The sequence below is a fragment of the Tachyglossus aculeatus genome, chromosome 20 (genome assembly GCF_015852505.1).
Source record: "Tachyglossus aculeatus isolate mTacAcu1 chromosome 20, mTacAcu1.pri, whole genome shotgun sequence".
In the NCBI taxonomy this organism is placed as follows: Eukaryota; Metazoa; Chordata; class Mammalia; order Monotremata; family Tachyglossidae; genus Tachyglossus; species Tachyglossus aculeatus.
The window spans coordinates 21,825,541-21,841,106 of NC_052085.1; the positions used below are offsets into that span (position 1 = coordinate 21,825,541).

General features: G+C 45.8%; 1 protein-coding gene across 1 annotated transcript; it reads left to right on the plus strand.

The window, feature by feature from the left end:
- Window positions 1–702: 702 nt before the first annotated feature.
- On the plus strand, window positions 703–14,139 carry LOC119941451 (caspase-1-like). Its single transcript, XM_038761898.1, has 10 exons — window positions 703–921; window positions 3,728–3,994; window positions 4,756–4,833; window positions 5,132–5,253; window positions 6,530–6,703; window positions 7,055–7,289; window positions 7,817–7,957; window positions 8,315–8,424; window positions 10,555–10,658; window positions 13,860–14,139. Exons 1-9 carry the CDS (start codon window positions 915–917, stop codon window positions 10,651–10,653), a joined length of 1,233 nt encoding a protein of 410 aa, XP_038617826.1. The 5' UTR covers window positions 703–914; the 3' UTR covers window positions 10,654–10,658; window positions 13,860–14,139.
- The last annotated feature ends 1,427 nt before the right edge of the window (window positions 14,140–15,566 follow it).

The window sequence follows — 15,566 nt, forward strand, 5'->3', positions numbered from 1 at the left end:
AGGAGAGAGTGAGGTACACTCAGTAATTAATCCCCATTTGATAGATGAGGAAACTGGGACACAGAGAATCGATCAATGAATGTTATTTATTGAGCACGTACTATGTGCGGCACACTGTACTAAGTGCTTGGGAGAGTACACTACAATAGAATTAGCAGACACGTTCCCCACCCAAAACAAGCATACAGTCTAGAGTGGTCAAAGTGACTTTCCTAAGGTCAGGTGGTGGCCGAGATGAAATTAGGACCCTGGTTTTTCATTCATGTATTCAATCGTATTTATTGAGCACTTACTGTGTGCAGAGCACTGTACTAAGCTCTTGGGAAGTACAAGTTGACTCCTAGCCCTATGGTCTCCACTAGATAAAGCTACCAGAAATTTATTCATCTATATTAATGTCTGTCTCTCCCTCTAGACTGCAAGCTCATTGTGGACAGGGACTGTGTCTGTTTATTGTTATACTCTCCCTAGCCCTTAGTACAGTGCCTTGCACACAGTAAACGTTCAATAAATATGACTGAATGAGCATGGGGAGAGCAGGAGGATTTAACTGCTGCCCATTGTAACACCAGATCTTTGGGAGTGGATGAGAGTGGGGGAGGGAGAGAGAGAGGGAGAGAGCAGGAGAGAGTGAGAAAAAGAAAACGAGAGCGAGAGAGTGTGTGAATTTGTGTGTACATATGTACACAGCAGATGACAGAAGGTTGTGTGTTTATGGGGGCAGGGGTCTTGCACTGTTGAACTGGTTTCATCTTCCCCTCCACTGTTTCTCTTTTTACAGGAAAGGGACCTCTTTTAGGCTCATGCGAAAGGAAATTTCAAAACAGCCTGACGGAACAAACTGGCAATGCGGCCAAAGCAGTTTCACTTTCACCGGATCTTCCTGCTCCTGCTCCCCAAGAAGCTGAAGGAGAATGGCTAGTGAGTTGGGGTCCCTTTTCGATCTGAGGGGGGGCTGGATGGAGGTGGGAAGGGGGCTTCACAGGGATTAAGGCCTCCGGCCTGTGTGTAGTTGGAGGGCCTGGAGCAAGGGAGGGGAGGAAGAGGTGCAGGAGGGATCTCTGAAGTGGCCTCACCCTCTGATTCTGCTTTCTTGAGCCCGGCATTCTTGGATTTCAGGGGAGTCGGTCCCCGAGGTGGGGGCTACGTGTGGAGGGTACTGGGAAACATAGGACTGTCTCTATATGTTGCCAATTTGTACTTCCCAAGCGCTTAGTACAGTGCTCTGCACATAGTAAGCGCTCAATAAATACGATTGATGATCCGCTTTTGGCTCTCTGTTAGTTTGGTTTCTTGCTGTTAAGTGCTTACTAGTTCATCATGGGCAGGGAATGTGTCTACCACCTCTGTTGTACTCTGTACCGGGAAGTACTCAATGAGTAAATTGCTTTTTCGCTGTTAAGTGCTTACTAGGTTGTTGTGGGCAGGGAACGTGTCTACCAACTCTGTTGTTGGTACTCTCCCAAGTGCTTAGTACAGTGCTCTGTACCCAGGAAATGCTCAATGAATAATTGGGTTTTTTTGCTGTTAAGTGCTTACTAGCTCGTTGCGGGAAGGGAATATGTCTACAGATTCTGTTGTTTTGTACTCTCCCAAGCACTTAGTACTGTACTTTGCACCCAGAAAGTGCTCAATGAATAAATACCAATGATGAAGATGCATACCATGTGCTGGGACAGACATAAGAGAAGCAGCGTGGGTCAGTGGAAAGAGCCCGGGCTTTGGAGTCAGAGGTCATGGGTTCAAATCCCACATCTCCCAATTGTCAGCTGCATGACTTTGGACAAGTCCCTTAACTTCTCTGTGCCTCAGTTACCTCAACTGTAAAATGGAGATTAATACTGTGAGCTCCCTGTGGGACAACCTGATCACCTTGTAACCTCCCCAGCACTTAGAACAGTGCTTTGCACATAATAAGCGCTTAATAAATGCCATTATTATTATTATTATAAAATAAGCGAATCAGATATTGGCCGGTGGACAAACATATAGAAAAGAGAACTAAATTGCAGTTAATTAGATCATTAAAAAATGTATATTTCTGGCAAGGTAAGCAGTGGACTTGAAAGCAGAGGACAGTTCTGATAATAATAATAATAAAAAAATAATTGTGGTATTTATTTAGTGCTATGTGCCAGATACTGTACTAAGCTCTGGGTGGATTCAAGCAAATGGGCTTGGACACAGTCCCAGTCCCATGTGGGGTTCACAATCGCAACCCCCATTTTACAGATGAGGTAATTGAGATCCGAGGAAGTGAAGTGACTTGCCCAGAGTCACACAGCAGACAAGTGGCAGAACCGGTATTAGAACCCATGACTTTCCGACTCTCAGGCCTGTGCACTAGCCACTATAACAGGCTGCTTCTCTGATGCGCCCTGCATTCCAGGTCTTGTGGACTTAAGTTTCAAATGGCCAGGGCCTCACTGGGGCTGGACCTCTGACCCCATGGCTGGAGAGGTCTAGGGCTTGTCGTGATGCTGATGGCAGGGAGAAGGGAAAGGAGAAGGGGTTGACTGGAAGTTGAGCCGTGGCTTCTGATATCCGAGTTCCAGTCCATGTTTTTGCCTTTCCATTGGTACTTCTGCTGTCCACCTTGAGAATGAGGTAGAAAAATGATAGCTGGATCCAAAGGCCACTGCCCTTTCACTGCTCCCCCACGCACTGCTGCCTTTTCACATTTCATTCATTTGTTCAATCATATTTATTGAGTGCTTCCCGTCTGCAAAACACTGTACTAAGTGCATGGGAGAGTACAATACAAAAACAGACACACAACGAGCTCACAGTCTAGAGGTGGTTACAGACATCAATCTACATAAACAAATAAATAGATGAATAAATAAATGAATAAGTTTGATATATCCGTAAGGGACGACTATTTGAGGAATGCAGGCCAGATCCTCGTTTAGGTGCCCATCCTGGATGTCTACAGCTTCCGTCATCTTTGCTCCACTAGAGAAGCTGCGTGGCTCAGTGGAAAAAGCACGGATTTGCGAGTCAGAGGATGTGGGTTATAATCCCGGCTCCACCACTTGTCTACTGTGTGACCTTGGGCAAGCCACTTAACTTCTCTGGGCTTCAGTTACCTCATCTGTAAAATGGGGATTAAACTGTGAGCCTCAAGTGGGACAACCTATTCCCTTGTATCTAGAGAAGCAGCATGGCTCAGTGGAAAGAGCACAGGATTTGGAGTCAGAGGTCACGGGTTCAAATCCCAGCTCTGCCAATTGTCAGCTGTATGACCTTGGGTAAGTCACTTAACTTCTCTGTGACTCAGTTACCTCATCTGTTAAATGGAGATTAAGACTGTGAGCCCGTCGTGGGACAACCTGATCACCTTGTAACCACCCCAGCGCTTAGAACAGTGCTTTGCACATAGTAAGTGCTTAATAAATGGTATTATGATTATTATTATTATTAACACTACCCCAGAGCTTAGAACAGTGCTCGGCACAAAGTAAGTGCTTCACAAATACCATAATTATTATTATTATTTTAGTCAATCGGTCATATTTATTGAGCACTTACTGTGTGCAGAGCACTGTTCTAAGCACTTGGGAGAGTACAGCATAACAACAGACGGAGACGTTCCCTGCCCACAGTGAGCTCACAGTCTAGAGGGGACTAAACCACAAGGCCATGCTGCTTTTCAAATACCAAATACCTAATGCTAATAGGGTACAAAGAGTGATATTCTAACTGAAGGGTCAAATTCTTCCTCCAGCCCAACTCTTGAAGGACAGATGGTGTCTGATCATCGAGTCTCTGACCCACGGCATGATCAGTGGCTTGCTGGACGACCTGCTGCAGACGCAGGTCATCAACCAGGAGGAGATGGACACAGTCAGAGAAGAGAATCAAAGGCCGGCCGAGAAGAGCCGGGCGCTGCTCAACTCTGTCATCCCGAAGGGCGATTTGGCTAGCCAGATTTTCATCGATGCTCTATGCAAGAGAAATCCGTTCATTGCTGCTAAATTGGGGCTCTCTACAGGTAAAGACCCCAGACTTGCCAGTTAATTCCCTGACGTAGTCCCTTCATTACTCCTAGGTACTGGAGGATCCTAAAGTTGTTCCTGTGGGTTAATGGAGTGTTAACTCACTGGTACCGAAGAATCCATTGAGTTTTGTTGTCAACAGATGCTGTTGATGTCTTTCGCTCCCCAGACCTTCTCTCCATCTCTATCCTCTGTGCTCTGTTCAGCTGGGATTCTAGGAATGGGCTTCTTTTCCCACTGAGGTTTTGTCTGTATCGAACTCCATCCTATTCCCACCAGAAGGCTATGTCCCCTCCTCGGCCACAGCCTGAGGCTAATGTCACTGAGTTTCAGGCCTGGTAATCCCACATTCCTCCAGAGATATGATTCTTCTGGAATCTTTGCTGACTTCCGAGAGAACTGAGGCACAAATGGGTCATTTTTCATCAAAGCCTCGTATTGTTGCCCATCATGGACTAACGCCCCTCTTTATCAGAGTGGCATCCATCTTGGTGCTACCCGATCATACCCACGGAGCTGAGGAGAAATTCCAGCTCATTTCCAGAGGGAAGCAGATCCAGAACTCCCTCAGCAGATTTCATTCACCAAAACCCACTCCTGAAGGTGATTCAATAAACTATTTATGTTTTGATCTGCTAGGCCTGGAATGTGTTTGATCTATTGACCTTAAGCTTTCTTGGTCATCCCTTGCATGGCATGAGGCCTCGATGGGGAAAATAAGTGATTCACAGCTTTTTTTTTTTTTCATTTCCCTTAGATCGTCAAGGACAATCCAGCAACACCCAACTTGTAGCGCATTCCCCAGTGTACCCAGCAATGGCTGCCAGCTGTTCAGGTATCTGCCTCTCATTCATTCATTCATTCAATCATATTTATTGAGCGCTTACTGTGTGCAGAGCACTGTACTAAGCACTTGGGAAGTACAATTTGGCCCCAAGACCAACCATTCAGACTCATTTCCTTCTCTGAAGACCTTGGGGAAGTCAGGGAACGGGTTTGGGCTGAGACGAGGGCTCCCATGATCATGTGTAAGGATTCTGGTTCTGGGCAAAGCTTAGAGGAACCCTATTTCCCTGTGTTAGCCTGGGAAACATCCTGCGTCTCACTGCTTCCTTCACATTCTCTGTCTGCAGCTCCACAGGCTCTTCAGGCTCCCAAAGCCCTGACAGAGAGTCATCCGGACGGGCCCGTGGAAATACTCAGGCTCTGCACTTCCGAGGAACGAGAAAAGCTCCAGAAAGAGAACGCAGGAGAGGTGTGGGCTGTGCTCCGTGTATTAGAGGAACAACAGACACGTCTCCCAAACCTCAGCTGCAAACACTGGCTGCTTCCCTAATCCCCAACTCCCTTTCCTCTTTTTATGTCTTAGAAGGGGGTATCCCTCTTGGAGAAAGCAACTTTAGTCCATACCTCTTGGAGAAAGCAACTTTAGTCCCTCCATGAGTCTCCTAAATAATATTCCTCAGTGACCTTAGTCACTCATCTGGCTGTCCTCTCACCCCTCCCTCTCTTTCTCCCTTCCTCCCACTTACCACTGTAATTAGACCCCATTCCTTTCTTGCTTTACCTCCTAGGATCAGACCCACCCATCATTAAGAGGGCTAGGGATGGGTCTAAATGGTCACTTGTAGCTTTGGATTAGAAGTCATATTAAGTACTCGCTACTACTACTGCTACCAATAATAATACCAATAATAATTGTAGCATTTGTCAAGCACTTATAATGTACCAGGCACTTTACTAAGCTCTGTGGTATAAATAAATCGGGTTGGACACAGTCCCTGTCCCACATGGAGCCTCATAGTCTTAATCTCCATTTCACAGCTGAAGGACCTGAGGCACAAAAAAGTTAAGTGACTTGCCCAAGAGCACATAGCAGCCAAGTGGCAAAGCTAGGATAAGAACCCAGATCCTTCTGAACTCCCAGGCAAAAGCTCTATCCACTAACTGCTTCTCTATGTGCTGTGGACAGAGTACTGTACTAAGTTCTGGGAAAGAGTAGACAGGTGGGAATTAGTCCCTGTTCCTCAAAGGACTCTCAAGCTCTGAGGAGACTGAGGTGGAGGAAGTGCTTCTGATGGATGACTGTGGACTGTCTCTAGACTGGGAGCTCATTGTGGTCAGGGAATGTATTTGATGTTATACTATCCCAAGCGCTCAGTACAATGCTTTGTAATCAGTAAATGCTCAATAAATCCAATCATTAATAGTAATAATGACTCATTTGAGCAGCGGCCTAGGAATAAAAAACATGGGCCCAGGAGTCAGAGAACCTGGGTTCTAATCCCAGCTCTGCAACCTGTCCGCCGTGTGTCTTGGGGAAGTAACTTCACTTCTCTAAGCCTCAGTTCCTTCATCTGTAAAATGGAGATGAAGACTGGAAGACCCACATAGGACATGGATTATTGTTTGTACCTTACCCAGTGCTTTGTACAGTGCTTGGCACACCATAAGAGCTTAACGTATTTTATTTTGAAAAAAACTCTTGACAGTGAAGTTGAAAGCAGAGACAGTCTGTCTTTCGTCAACAGATCTACCCGGTGTTGAATAAGACTGGACGCAAGCGCCAGGCTCTCATCATCTGTAACATCAAGTTTGATGAACTCCTTGAACGGGTCGGGGCTGAGCTCGATATCAAGGGTATGAAGAAGCTGCTGGAAGACCTGGATTACAACGTGCAGATTGAACGAAATCTCTCAGCGACGGTACGTCTGCAGTCCTTCCTTTCCCACCTCCAGCGGCCCATTTCCGCTTGGCTGAAGTCTTCTCACAGCCCCTTCCCCATTTCCCACCCTGGGGTCTTGTCTCACCTCATGCCGTCGAGTCATTTCCGATCCATAGCGACTCCATGAAAGCATCTCTTCCAGAACACCCCACCTCCATCTGCCGTCGTTCCAGTAGTGTATCCCTAGAGTTTTCTTGGTAAAAATATGGAAGTGATTTACCACTGCCTTCTCCCGCCCAGTAAATTTGAATCTCCACCCTCTACTCTTTCATGTGCCGCTGCTCCAGTTGCCTTTATGTTTACCTGTCACTGACTTTGGCATCTCTCTCAGGAAATGGAATCGACGCTGAAGTTATTTGCTCAGCAGCCAGAGCACAAGTTTTCAGACAGCACTTTCCTCGTGTTCATGTCTCACGGCATCCTTGAAGGCATCTGTGGGACCAAATTCAAGACGCAGGATCCAGACGTGTTATACTACAGCACGATTTTCCGCATATTCAACAACCTCAACTGCCCTGGTCTGAGAGACAAACCAAAAATCATTATCGTCCAGGCATGTCGAGGAGGTGAGTTCCTTCTGCATCCCTCCAGCTGTTTCCTCTTGGCTGCTTTGGGACACATAAGACCCTTCCTCCTCTGTGTTTCCTAACACATGGTGGAAGCGGATCGGATTTGTGGAAATAGCATGGGACTGGGAGTTAGAAGACCGGGTTTCTCATCCCGGCTCTGCCACTTGCCAGCTGTGGGAACTTGGGCAAGACACTTCTCTTCTTTGTGCCTCAGTGAGCTCATCTGCATGAGCCCCATGGACTGTAACCAGTCCAATTAGCTTGTATCTACCCCAGTGTGTAGTAGTGTCTGGCACAGAGCAGCACTTAGCGAATACCAGGAAAAAAAACCAATAGCTGAAGCGATGGAGAATACAAACTGAGGTTAGAAAGACAGGACCCATGGATATATGAGTTGTAGAGCATGAGTGGGAGGGGCTAGGGAGAGCAACTGGCTGACTACCCCTGAGAAGGAGAGAAGTCTCCTGTTCAGGCTGGCAGTCCCGAATTAGCGGAGAACGTTTAACCGGTGGTTGTTTCCTCAGAGAATGAAGGTATGGCCTTGGTGAGCGACTCGCTGGGGGCCTCTGCATACAGCTCACAGGATCTTGAGGATTTGGAGAATGACGCCATCCACAGGACACATGTGGAGAAGGATCTCATTGCTTTCTGCTCTTCCACCCCAGGTCAGTGGTTTATCAGGCGAGGATTTATAGACAATCATCCTGGGGATCATCATTCATTCTTTCACTCAGTCATATTTATTGAGTGCTTACTGTGTGCAGAGCACTGTACTAAGCGCTTGGGAAGTACAAATCATCCCGGTACTTGTCGGGAGAACACTGGCCTTGCCAGCGAGGTGGAAAAAGTGCTCTCCTCTCCCTCGATCTATCAATCCGTCAATCAATCAATGGGATTTACTGAGCGTTCACTGTGTGCAGAGCACTGTACTAAGACCTCATCTCAAAGCTACAGGTCCCTCCGCTCTCTGGCTCAACAACGAAGGAGACCATTCTAAGCCTTGTAATGTCCTCTATTCGTAGACAACGTTTCTTGGCGAGATCCTAAAACTGGCTCACTCTTCATCACTCAACTCATCAAGTGTTTCCAAAACCATGCCTGGGGCTGTGACCTTGAAAGCCTCTTTATGAAGGTAGGATTGCTTTTACCTGCACAAGGTCTTTTCCTGGGGCATCGCACACATGAGATTCGTGCCTTTCCTTACTCTCCCTATAGCAAATGACCTTCACAGTTAGCCTCTGGGGTTGGCAGTCCCCAAGGACAGAGGCAGGCTCTCCTTCCCCATTGAGGCTCATAGGCATTGATTTGAAGCTTTTTTCCTCAGGCTTGACCCCAACACGACCAGAGAGCAAGAGTCTTCAATCATTCAATCATATTTATTGAGCGCTTATTGTGTGCAGAGCACTGCACTAAGTGCTTGGAAAATACAATTTGGCAACAAATAGAGGCAATCCTACCCATCAACGGGCTCACAGTCTAGAAAAGGGGAGACAGACAACACCTGCGTGGCTCAGTGGAAAGAGTATGGGCTTGGGAGTCAGAGGTCATGGGTTCAAATCCCTGCTCCGCTGCTTGTCAGCTGTGTGACTTTGGGCAAGTCACTTAACTTCTCTGTGCCTCGGTTATCTCATCTGTAAAATGGAGATTAAGATTGTGAGCCCCACATGGGACAACCTAATCACCTTGTAACCTCCCCAGTGCTTAGAACAGTGCTTTGTACATAGTAAGCCCTACTGAGAGTTCACCTCCTCCAGGAGGCCTTCCCAGACTGAGCCCCCTCCTTCCTCTCCCCCTCCCCATCCCCCTGCCTTACCTCCTCCCCCTCCCCACAGCACCTGTATATATGTTTGTACATATTTATTACTCTATTTTACTTGTACATATTTATTCTATTTATTTTATTTTGTTAATATGTTTTGTTGTCTGTCTCCCCGTTTTAGACTGTGAGCCCGCTGTTGGGTAGGGACCTTCTCTATATGTTGCCAACTTGTACTTCCCAAACACTTAGTACAGTGCTCTGCATACAGTAAGCGCTCAATAAATTCGATTGAATGAATGACTAGTAAGCACTTAACAAATACCGAAATTATTATTAACAAAACAAGTAGACAGGCATCAATAGTACAAGTTCACATTGTGCCTTTGTGGAAAGAGTCAGAGGACCACAGTTCTAATCCCGGCTGTGCCACTTACCCACTGTGCAAGTGGCAGAACTTTGAAGCACTTTAAAGCTTTGGCTGTAAAGCACTCAATCACCTTGCCCACTCCTACCTTCCCTCATTGCTCTCCTACTTCAACCCAGCCCACAAACTTCACTCTTCTAATGCTAACATTCTCACTGTACCTTGATCTTGTCTATCTCGCCGCTGACCCCTTGTCCACATCCTGCCTCTTCCCTGGAACACCCTTCCTCCCCAAATCCAACAGACAGTTACCCTCTCCGGCTTCAAAGCCTTATCGAAGGCACATCTCTTCCAAGAAGCCTTCCCTGACTAAGCATCCCCTTTCCTCTTTTCCCACTCTCTTCAGCATTGCCCTCACTTGCTCCTCTTGTTCTTCCCCCTTCCCAGCCCCCACAGCACCTATGTATATATCCGTCATTTTTTATTATATTAATGTCTGTTCCCCCCCGCCTTATCTAGACTGTAAACTCACTGTGGGCAGGGATGTGTCCGTTGATTGTTGTATTGTACTCTCCTGAGCACTGAATACAATGATCTGCCCACAGTAAGCACTCAATAAATACAATTGAACATAATAATGCTGTGTGACCTTGGGCAATAATAATAATAATGATAGCATTTATTAAGCGCTTATTATGTGCTAAGCGCTAGGGAGGTTACAAGGTGATCAGGTTGTCCCCCGGGGGGCTCACAGTCTTCATCCCCATTTTACAGATGAGGGAACTGAGGCCCAGAGAAGCGTAGTGACTTGCCCAAAGTCACACAGCTGACAAGTGGTGGAGCCGGGATTTGAACGCATGACCTCTGACTCCAAAGCCCGGGCTCTTTCCACTGAACCACGCTGTCCCTTGTCTTCTCTGGGCTTCAGTTCTTCATCCGTAAAATTGAGGTTCAGTCCCTGTTCTCCCTTCTACTTAGACTGTGAGCCCCCTTTGAGACTTGATTTTCTCCTATCTGCCCCTGTACTTAGTTTAGTATCCCACACAGGGTGAACAGTCAATAAATAGCATCGATGGTATTGGCACATAGTAAGCGCTTAACAGATACTGTAACTATTATCTTCCTTCCTTCCCTCTTAGGTACAGGGCCATTTTGAGACTCCAAAAAGAAAACTGCAGATGCCAACCAGAGAAAGAGCTACCCTGACCAAGCGTTTTTTCCTTTTTCCTGGGTATTAAAACTAGTAAGTAGAAGCGGCTTCCTCTAAACTCCTCTACTGATTCCTAGCCGGGAGAGGGGCATTTTCCATATTTCTGGAGGAAACCTGCTCATCCTCCCATTTGGGCTTTTCTCTCATGCTTCCCTGGACTGCCTGAGCCACTTGGATGAACCAAGCAATGTGACCTAGTGGAAAGCCTGGGAGGCCGAGGACGTGGGTTCCAATCCCGGTTCTGCCACTTATCTGCTGTGTGACCTTGGGCAAGTCACTCCACTTCTCTGTGCCTCAGTTGCCTCATCTATAAAATGGGGCATTAGACTGTGAGCCCCATGTGACTGTAAGATCACTGTGGGCAGGGAATGTGACTGTTTACTGTTATATTGTATGCTGCCAAGTGCTTAGTACAGTGCTCTGCACGCAGTAGGCAGGATAGGAGATAGGGACCGTTTCCAAACTGATTAACTTGTATCCCCCCCGGTACTTATTACAGTGCCTGGCACAAAGTCAGCACTTTAAAAATACCATTAAAAAACCCAACATATTTCAGTGAAATGATCCATTTATTGGTACATCAGTGAAGTGCTGAGGTCTTTGATTTGGGGGTGATCTGCTCTGGCCTGAGTTTCTTTGGCTTTGCCCAGTTATGGAGCCCCTGGTAAATTGCACTTATGTAAGTGCTCAATGAATATGATTGATTCATCCCTCTCCCTGTTAACAGAGAAGCGGCATGGCCTAGGGGAAATAACTTGGGCCTAGGAGGCAGAAGACCTGGGTTCTAATCCTAGCTCCACCACTTGCCTGCTGGGTGACCTTGGGCAAGTTACTTAACTACTCTGTGTTTCAGTTTCCTTGTCTATAAAATGGAGATAAACTGTGTACACTTCCCCCTTCTTGGACCTCGAGGCCAATATAGGATGGAAACAGTGCTCATATTTATCTGGTATCTACCCTTCGAACAAGGCATGTAGCAAGTGCTTAACAGATAGTATTCATATTAACACAGTCAAACAATTAATCCAGGGTATTTATTGAGCTTTTACAGATGCAGAGCTCTGTAATAAGCATTTGGAAGTACTCAGTACAATGATTAGACATGACATGAACCTTGCCCTCAGGAAGCCTACAGTCTAGCAGGTGAAGTGTGATTTCTGACTCAGGTTGAGGGAGATTGGGACTTTACAACGTTCAGTAACTGTCTCTCTTCAGGCTTACATTTTCCCCCTTCTAGACTGTGAACCCGTTGTTGGGTAGGGATTGTCTCTATCTGTTGCCCAGTTGTACTTTCCAAGCGCTTAAAACAGTGCTCTGCACACAGTAAGCGCTCAATAAATACAATTGATTGATTGATTCCTGAGGCGTCAACCTTGCTGACTTAACATCTGAAGCTGGCCCTAATTCAGAGAGAAATTTTTACTTTTCCGGGAATGGCATCCTGATCTCCTGGTGATTTCCACTGAACAAGCCGCTTGGCCTAGTGGATAAAGTACAGGCCTGGGCGTCAGAAGGTCCTGGATTCTAATCCCCATTCCACCACTTGTCTGTTATGTGGCCTGGGGCAAGTCACTCCACTTCTCTGGGCTTCAGTTATCTCATCCGGAAAATGGGGATTAAATACCTATTCTCCCTCCCCCGAAGTCTGATTGTGTTGTACCTACCACAGTGCTTGGCATTTTGTCCATTTTTTCTCCTGGATGAAATGTAAGTCTCCTTTAAGATCGGAACCATATCCAACCATATCTATAAATCTCACTGCTATTGTAAATCCATCCTTTGGGTTCTCAATACAGGCTTGAGGGTGATGATGATGATGTATCTGTTTAGCTGCCTCGTGATGCATGAGTTGAATTTCTAATGTACGTCTAGGCTGTATTGGGAGCTGATCGATTCTCCACAGCAGCAAGCAGTATATCCTTAAATACCTGATGTCCACTTGTTACCTGTTCAAGGAGATGTTTTTGTCTGGCTGTGGGGTGCGTCCATAATGCATGCAAGATGTCCAAAAAATTGGTCCATTCGCAAAGCAGGAAGAGAATATCAGTCATCCATTTCATCCTGTGAATTCCTCTAACTTTTTCTATCTCTTCCAGCCTTCTCCAAATAGCTTGTTGTGGGTGAGGAACGAGTGTGTTTTTATTCATATAATGGACTCGCCTAAGTGCTTAGTACAGTGCTCAGTAAATACAGTTGAACAAATGAATGATGGTCTTCTAAGGGTTGTAAGATGTCCAAGTGACAAGTGTCTCGGGAGATGTTGCTGCTAATGCAATAGGTTGATTGAGAAGCAGTGTTTGTAGTGGTTAGAGCCGAAGGACTTGGGTTCTAATCCCTGCTTTGCCACTTGTCTGCTGTGTGACCGTAAGTCACTTAACTTCTCTGTGCCTCAGTTACCTCATCTGTAAAATGAGATTAAGACTGCGCACTCCTTATGGGATATGGATTAGGTCCAACCGGATTTGCTTGTATCCACCCCAGTGGATAAAATAATAATAATAATAATATTATTATTATCCTGTATTTACCCCAGCACTTAGTACAATTCCTGGCACATAGTAGCACTTAACAAATATTATATATTAAAAAAAATTTTTCTCATTGATATTGATCATGAAGCACCATATAGGCTTCTGGAGGTGGGAATTGTCATCAGCAGTCAAGAATATTTATTGGGTGCTCACTGTGTACAAAGCACTACATTAAGTACTTGGGGGAGTTCGATATGTCAGGGTTGGTAGACACATTCCCTACCTGCAAAGAGCTCACAGTCTAGATAATAATAATAATGATGGCAATTGTTAAGCGCTTACTATGTGCAAAGCACTGTTCTAAGTACTGGGGAGGATACAAGGTAATCAGGTTGTCCCACGTGGGGCTCACAGTCTGAATCCCCATTTTTACTGGTGGGGTAACGGAGGCAGAGAAGTTGAGTGACTTGCCAAAGGTCACACAGCTGGCAATTGGCGGAGCCAAGATTTGAACCCCTGACCTCTGAGTCCCAAGCCTGTGCTCTTTCCACTGAGCCACACAGTAAAAAATATTCAGTGAACATGTCCTATGTGCAGAGAACTGGACTAAATGGTAAGGGATTGTGCCCACAACCCTGTTTTTAGAAAAAATGACTACTGAAGTCATTCACAGAGATGATACATCCCAACTGGGGCTGGCTCAGTGACTCTTCAATGATCTGTAACTGCTTGCTCAAGTTTCCCATCTCTTTCTTCCCTCCAGGAAATTTCCACATGTGTTTCCAATCCATTCCACTGCCGAATCTTCCCGGAGGACATTTCCAGGTTCAATCCAGCATACTTTTTTTTTTTTTTGGTACCCCAATAAATATGAAACCCATCAATCTACCACCCTCCCCTCTCGTAGTGCTGGACATTTTCAACAGCTGCTTTTCCACAGACTGGGGTGGATCACACAACATACATCCCAATCGATCAATCCTTACAGCGTGCACAGCACTGTGCTAAGCACTTGGGAAAGAACAATACAATAGAGTTGGTAGATGCAATCCTAGATTGTAAGCTCCTTGTGAGCAGGAAACATGTCTACCAACTCTGATCTATTGTATTCTCCCCAGTACGATGCTCATTAAGAAACTGAGTTTTTGGTGTGATTTTTGTTAAATGTTTTTTATGCACCAGGCACTGTGCTAATCACTGGGGTAGATACAAACTAGTAAGATTGGACACAGTCCATGTCCAACATAGGCCTCACAGTCTCAATCAGCCCAAGTCTCTAGAACAGTGCTAAGTGCATAGAACAGTGCTCTGTGCGTAGTAAGCACTCAGTAAATACCTTTGATTGACTGACTGATTGATTAATCCCCATTTTACAGATGAGATATCTGAACCACCAAGAAATGAAGTGACTTGTCCAAGGTAATACAGCAGACAGGTGGCAGAGCCAGGATTAAAATTCAGGTCATCATAACTCCGGGGCCCGTGCTCTATCTATCAGGCGACTCTGTTTCTCCATTGGCCAAGAAACATGAGGTAAAAGTGTACTCAGTCAGTAGAGCATGGGGAATCAGAAGGACTTGGGGGAGTCAATCCGGGCTCTGCCACTTCTCCGCTGGGTGACTCGGGCAAGTCACTTCACTTGTCTGTGCCTCAGTTGCGTCATCTGTCAAATGGGGATCGAGACTAGGAGGCCCTTGTGGGAGATAGACTGTGTCCAACCGGATTAGCTTTTATCTACTCCAGCACTTAGTACAGTGCCTGGTATATAGTAAGGGCTTAATAAATATTCACTCATTCATTCACTTGTATTTACTGAACACTTTGTGCAGAGCACTGTACTAAGCGCATGGGAGAGTACATTATAACAATAAACAGACACATTTCCTGCCCATATAAAAAAGAAAAATAATAATAATAATGATGGCATTCATTAAGTGCTTACTATGTGCAAAGCACCATTGTAAGCACTGGGGAGGTCACAAGGTGATCAGGTTGTCCCACGGGGGGCTCACAGTCTTCATCCCCATTTTCCAGATGAGGTAACTGAGGCACAGAGAAGTCAGGCAACTTGCCTAAAGTCGCACAGCTGACAATTGGCAGAGCAGGGATTTGAACCCGTGACCTCTGACTCCAGAGCCCGTGTTCTTTCCACTGAGCCACACTTAGTGGTATTTTCTGTGTGCAGGACACTGTACTAAGCACTCAGTAGAACACAATATGGTAGTTGGTAGACACGATTCCTGACCTGCCTACAGTCTAAGTGGGGAGACAGACATTAAAATAAATTACCGAGAGGGGAAATAGTAGTATAAGATAAGAATGGCCTAAAAAATCAGCCCTGTCTCCAAACCTTCTATGTCTGAAGTGAAACTGAGTTGAAGAGAAATCTGTTGGCAGGCAAACAAAGATTTCAGTTAAAAGCTTAAAATATGAACCATGGTTCTTACTGCTTCAGGATCTTGATGCTAGC

Excerpts from the sequence above, each read along its gene's own strand:
- LOC119941451 (XM_038761898.1), top strand. Across the intron at positions 3,995-4,755 it reads TAAATTGGGGCTCTCTACAG|ATCGTCAAGGACAATCCAGC; the intron begins GTAAAGACCCCA and ends CATTTCCCTTAG. Across the intron at positions 6,704-7,054 it reads AACGAAATCTCTCAGCGACG|GAAATGGAATCGACGCTGAA; the intron begins GTACGTCTGCAG and ends CATCTCTCTCAG.